We start from the raw sequence: 6,719 nt of genomic DNA, 5'->3' as shown, positions 1-6,719 counted from the left end.
TTTTGGATCGTCGTCCCGTCGCGATTCTGGCTGCGACAATAGCCTTTAGCAAAAGTGAACATTTATGAGGTGATAGAGTAAAAGGCTTCAAAGGAAACATTTCCAAAATGTTCTTCATCTCTCACACCGTCTTTTTCTTGGGTGTAGTGATTTTGATCATATCTTTCTACTTTAGTGATCAGTACAAATATCAAGAACAAAATATACAAGCACTATCGTACATGCAATAAATATTTTGAATGTTGATGAGCATTATATGATATTCGTGTTTAAAACATTTTATCACTTTTCATGTCATTCATAAATGCATCATTTGGTAAAACATATAACATGTATAGTCATCAGTTGGCACAAACATTAGATGCTTCTTCAAAGGCTATTTGTGAAAGTAGCATTTAGCGGTCATACATTAGACGATGTATTCTTAAGACGCTTTACTTGAGATACCACTTGTATTAAAAAATTTCTTTCAGCTTGAGATAGACTTTCTTGTTCATAAAACTCTAGCCTGTTACTCATATAATCTATTATATGATTTCAAAGAGAGACGCTTTCTTTTCTTAGATGTTGTTCATAACTCTAGTTCATAAGAGAATTCAGTCTACAAAACATTATTCATAAGCTTGATTTCATTTAAAACAGAAGTTACAAAATATTTCTTTCTTAAACATTATTTCTTTAAAACAACTTTTTTATTGAGATATTTTCTTTAAAAAGTCTATTCTCTAAACGATTTTGTCTTAACACTCTTTTTCACTCCCTTTTTCACTTTTTCTTTCATTTTTTCACTTTGCCGGTCATTCATGATGTATACTTCCCCATCCATGGAGTGTTAAGGCTCTAGGATTGATTCTACTTCAATTTATTAATGGATTTTGAGGTTAGAATGGAATTTGTTGTAAGTTCTCAATTATTGTTTTGTTTTATGTTTATAAAAAAAATTGTCTCAAAATCAATTTTTATATTGTAGCTAATTAGCGTGGTGTTTTTAATCTACATGCATACTAATAACCAGTCAAAAGGTTTTCAATTTGAATTGAGATTTTACTTTGATTAAAGATAAAAATTATAACAAGAATTAGTCAAGACTTTACTTTTGTTAATAAGTTTTTTACTTAATAAGGAGGCAAAAAAACAAGCACGATTAGACATAATAATATTTTGGACTATACTTTGGTTAACAATGAGAGCACCAATAAATAAATTAAAAATTCACATTAATTGATTTGAAAATTTAAGACAATAATCAATTAAATAGTAATATTTAGATAATTAATGATGAATCTTATTTAAAAAAAATATTGAAATCAACATGTTTCACTATCGTTGGTTTAAAAGCCTTTTATATACTTGTTATTCACTTATTGCTATTTGATTTAATTTAATTTGTTTACCATAGTTGCAGTCCAAAAACTCATCTTTCTCATAAGTAGTATTAGGCACATTCATATTAGCATATCATAAACATTTGCATTTTAATTCTTTTTGGTGCATTTTTTCTAATCTTAAGGCATATTATCTTTTGCATGTTTGTATATCTCATTCATATTTAGGCTAGTTCTTTGGTTTTCTCTTTATTATTTGTATATTACTAACCATTCCTATGTTTCATAAAGAATTAACTTAATAAAAATCAATTTCATATTCATTAAGAAACGATTTTAAATTAGTTTTATTCTTCTAATTTTTGATTACTAACTTAATAATACTAAAAATAATATAGTTAAATAGTATTAATTTAATTTAATAGTATGAACATTAACATATCAAATAGCAAGGATGAAAAGATAGAATCTTCTCGGCTAAACAAAATAATGGCTGGATCTTGCTAGCCATTTCGTGGCTTCGTCTTGTGCTGTTTTCAAAAAGGAAAGATGTGACACCCAAAACGTTTAAAGTAAGCAAAACAACCGATTAAGATGCAAATCAAATCCAACATCCAAATTTAAGCGAAAAAATTCATCCAAAACAATTGAGATTGCACAATATTTCAGGGGCTAAACAAATGTTTAAAAATTTATCAATATTCTCAATAAACCGTTAGCTATATTTGTGTCAATATATCTTCTTTTAAAACCCATGTAAGTAAACAAGATAGAATATTCATTTCTCTATCTATAGCATCACGTCCATCTTTACACAGTTCTATTTAACAGACATCATTGTATCATGTAATTGTGCTCTTCCGCTTTCTTCATTGATACCATTTGAGTGACTGAGCCAATAGGCTTCTATAGTGGAGAGCTCCAGAGCAGAAAGCTATAATAATAATGCCATAAAGACCAACGAACAGAAATCCTAAAAGAAAAATTCGGAGCCATGTGCCTGAAAAACAGATAAACAAGCTCAGTTAGAACAAAATATACATAAGCATACGCAAGACTTTATAGTTATGATTTTCAATATTTCCGCCATCTGCATAAACTCAATATGGTAATATTAAACTAAAATGACAGCATGCACATCTTAGTTTCAATGCCTTCAAATGAATGCATTAATGACAATAATTGTTGAGGAGACAACAAATCCCAAAGAAAAGTGGCCAGTTATGCTAACACTCAAAGGGAGATATAGTTTTGTAATCTTATAGCTATTGGAGCTGTCAGGATGGATTATTACAACAGAAATATAAAAACCAGCAAGTAAAAACGTACAATTGACATATTAGTGGATGGCTCCAAGGAACAATGGTGTTTTTACTAACGGACTTCTTAGGTTCTTCAGGTTCTTCCAAACAATTTGTTAATATAAATTGTGTTGTTTTTTCCTGAAATTTACTTTCTGTGGAATTAGTGACCCTTTAAAATTCCATCTAGAGTTCACCAATCAAGTTCCTCCCTTTTAAATTAAGTTCAATAAGAGATCAATAATCACCATACAAAAGTAGCAGGATCCGGAAGCATGCCGTCGTTCACCACCATCCCAACCCAACTGATCCACCCATGTCAGCATCAGTTATTGCATCACATAAGCCAAATAATCTAGAAACACCCAAATAAATACTTCACCACACCCTGCTTATAAACATCAAGGTAGTCCCTTCTCTTCAACCAGTCAGCACCCTAAAAGCGGACCTCAAATGCATGTTACTGATTTTACTTTGAAGTTTATAAGCAACATGATCATTGCAGACAGCACAATTCAACATAATATATTTAATAACTCCATACTTAAATGAAAAATTTAGAGTTATAGACCTCTTCAAATGTCAAATCTATGGTTGTTTGAATGCTTGTCTCCTCACATTAAAACCAGATTCATATAATTCTTAAGAGATGGCAACGAAAAAAAGACATACAAATGGAACACCTAAATAAATATTCCATTACCCTGCAACTATTTATATGTGATAAAACTAGACCTTTTCAAAGCCTTCTTAAAATGAGAATACGGAAGAATTAATGACTGTAGATAAAAATTGTGCTAGTATATTAACATTTTCTTTTGTAGGGACAAAAACAAATTGCCCTGAATCAAACCATCTTTTTATTTAAATTAAATTAAAATATGCCTCTAATTATCCATGACAGTAGAACGGAAAGGAAATAGACTTTAAAACCCAATATATTAAAAAAAAAAGAAAACTGGGCTATTTCATAAGCATAAGACCAATTACACCAGAGATCAAGCTCCTTATTTTCAAATGAATTGAATATTAAGCGAAGCCTGGGTGATATATTAACCATGTTTTAACATGCATACCACGAAAATGATTCAGAATGAACAACATTCAATAAAGAATAACAATTATAATCAACGTAAATATACCTTTCCAGTCCCCTCGCCCCTTTCCAGTTCCCCCGCCCTGTGTAACACTAGTCTAAGCTAAGAAACACTTCAAAATAGTTACCAACTTTCGTACCCGTATAGGGTCTTCACTAAAGTTTCCTTGGTGTTTGATTGAAAGGAAATGGAGGGATAGGGTTAAAATCCCACACCGATCAATTTTAGCATCTCTCCAGAATTGGGGAACTTGGAGGGGATAGAAAGTATTACGCTAATTGAACTAAATTACCCTTAATTATTTAACTATTCCATGTACATGGTAGTAAACTCGTTTATTTCCCCTCCCTTCAATGACCTTTCCCTTGTGAACAAGACAATGTGTCCCTTGCATTATAATTCCCCCAGTCTCCTCAACTGAACTAAAAGTGCATTTGAGTACTGCCAAGTGTATCTTACGTTTATTTTAAATTCAATTTTAAACTTTTATACACACAAATGAGAACATCACAATACTTAAATCATTTATAGCATTCTATCCCGTCTACAATAACTTGTGTCAATTTTAAAACGAATAAATTCCCTCTCACGTTTTAAGATTTATTTTTCATGTTACTAGTATATATTGTATTTTAGCCATGCTTCTTAAAATTTTAAAAAATTGTTGCATCCCCGTGTCCACTGGGTATCACATCTGTGTCACCTGGTATCAAGTCTGTTCTAAGTTTCTAATTATGTTCTGATTCTTGGATCATGTATCAAACAAAACATAATTGAGAGCCACCACTTAGATTTCCTATTTTCAGGCCATGAAATTTGTCCATCCTACTTCAGAATGCCACAGGTATATAACAAACTTCATATCACAAATATAAAGAAGAAACATACTCAAACTATCATCGATGGAATGAGATTCAGAGAGGAATACCACAATATGCAGTAAGGGGGGTCTCGGTGTCCTAATCCTAATGGCAGCAATCAAAATATCGAATAACCTTGAGCTTCAGTTCACAATATCTGAAGCTCTCATTTTGACTGGTTCAGTAGTATGTTAGTCTATGACGTGCTTTGTTTTGCATGTGAACTTATAGCCTTGGACAAACTTCTCCACAAAGATTTTAGAAGAAAAAAATAAGAAAAAAAATGAGTTTATCCATAAGTTAAAATTAGCTTATGCAAGTTAAAATATAAAATTTAAAGAAATCATATAAGAGAACTTTAAATTAGCTTATGCATAACCTAATTTTATGTTCCGGAGCAAGTTTAATTCCCTTTTTTTTTCTTAGAAACCTAACGGAGATGTTTGTCCAAACAATACATTTAACCAACTAGAGGCATAAAATTCACACACAAACTGAGTATCGAAACAAACAGAGCAAGCATACCAGCAACCCATTATCTACCATCACAAACAACTAAAAGTATCCAACTAAAAGGTACACACTGAACAGCATTCGTTCACAAGATTAATCAACCAGTGAATACAAATAAAACAAAATGATGATCAGGAACATCCTTTTATAAAAAATATATATTTACATCTTTCAGTAAAAATAACACTAATAATACCCACTTGAGACTAGAAAAAGGCGGCATATGAATTTGATTTCAGTATGCCCGCACAATCATGTAATGAAACAAAATTTTCCAAGCCTCCACTTTGATCTTCAAGAGCAAAACAACAACTAGATTTCACCCAACAAACAATTCCAAACCAAATTCAAATCTCTCACAATTCCCAAGCCTCACTCAACAATCCTAAGAATTAGCATCACATTGAATAGCATACCCAAACGATAATCACGAAGATTTCAACATACCAATCAATCCGCCTTAGAATTACACGCCAAGTTCCGTCTCTCAGCCCTGGCCATATCATACTCAAACTCCAACACATTACTAATATGAGAAGTGTCCTTCACATAGAGCCTTCTCCCAAACCCGCTCTCTTCGATAAGAGGAAAGTAAGGGTGCAAAACGGAGTTAACAACCCAGAACCAAACCGCGCCGAGAAAAACCCCCAGCACGGTTCCGGCGAGGACCTGAGCAACAGTGTGGTAACCGAGGTAGACGCGAGAGTACATGGTGAGGAGCGCGAGGGACCACGTGAGGAGGTGGAGGAAAGGGTTGTCGCGCACGTGCCAGAAGGTGAGACCTTTGAGGGAGAGAAGAGTGAGATAAGTGGCGAAGAAGAACATGTACTGGCAGTGGCTGGAGGGCCAGCCGTGTGAGTCGCACATCTCCAGGAGTGCGCAGGTGGCGGGCCGTGCCTGCTGGACGGAGGTCTTGATTACTTCGTTGATGAACTGCGACAAGATGAGGCCGAGCGCGAAGAACATGCCTTGGAGCTCGCGGCGGAAGAGGAAGTGGGAGACGAAGCCGCCGAAGGAGATGAAGACGGGGACGAGGGAAATCCACGCCAGGAAGTGCCCTACGCGGTCGCCCTTCTGGTAGCGCACGTGCGTCAACGTCACGGCCTTCAGTGGCGGCGTCATGGTAGATCTGAAGCGGAAGACTGTGAGATGGGTTTTCGAGTTTCGGTTTGGGTTTGGGTTTGAAGTGATTGACTGTGAGTGTGTGCGTGCGTCTGTGCTCGTTTGAGTCCTTTTCTTTTTTTCGTTTATTAAAAGCAATAATAAATTTTAGATTAGTTTTAGGATAATTCTATATAAATTTTAGACAAGATTAAAGTTTTTAATGAATTCTGGAATGTTCAACTAGATTTATTAAATTTATATAATATATAAGTATTAAATATTTTTATATTTTTTAATTTAATTTTTGTTGTTTAATTTTCTAGTATCATGTAAATGTTACTTTGTTTAGTTAGTTGTTGTCATATTTTATTTTAAAATTTATCATCTAATTATCACTTATATGACTGTTTCTGCTCAATGAGACCGGGGAAACTCCTACGTTCGTCAAGAAACACTCACTCCACTCCTGCGTTCGGTTCTCCTTCTCTTCACTTCTTGCGCTCAGTTCTCCTTCTCTTT

The 6,719-nt window shown here is 33.8% G+C and overlaps 1 protein-coding gene across 1 annotated transcript; it reads right to left on the bottom strand.

Annotated features, from left to right (window-relative positions):
- Nucleotides 1-1,988: 1,988 nt before the first annotated feature.
- LOC148190634 (lipid phosphate phosphatase gamma-like) lies at nucleotides 1,989-6,326 on the bottom strand. The gene is made up of 2 exons (XM_088102720.1): nucleotides 5,544-6,326; nucleotides 1,989-2,325 (listed from the first exon to the last, which is right to left on the bottom strand). The coding sequence occupies exon 1, from the start codon at nucleotides 6,216-6,218 to the stop codon at nucleotides 5,547-5,549; it is 672 nt and encodes a 223-aa protein (XP_087958846.1). The 5' UTR covers nucleotides 6,219-6,326; the 3' UTR covers nucleotides 1,989-2,325; nucleotides 5,544-5,546.
- Between the last annotated feature and the right edge of the window lie 393 nt (nucleotides 6,327-6,719).

The sequence above is a fragment of the Vigna umbellata genome, unplaced genomic scaffold (genome assembly GCF_029865625.1).
Source record: "Vigna umbellata cultivar VRB3 unplaced genomic scaffold, Vumbellata_1.0 scaffold_687, whole genome shotgun sequence".
Taxonomy (NCBI): Eukaryota; Viridiplantae; Streptophyta; class Magnoliopsida; order Fabales; family Fabaceae; genus Vigna; species Vigna umbellata.
Note: the sequence above shows the minus strand (reverse complement) of the source record. Positions and strands in the feature narration are given on the sequence as shown.

Excerpts from the sequence above, each read along its gene's own strand:
- LOC148190634 (XM_088102720.1), bottom strand. The coding sequence starts at position 6,218 with ATGACGCCGCCACTGAAGGCCGTGACGTTGACGCACGTGCGCTACCAG.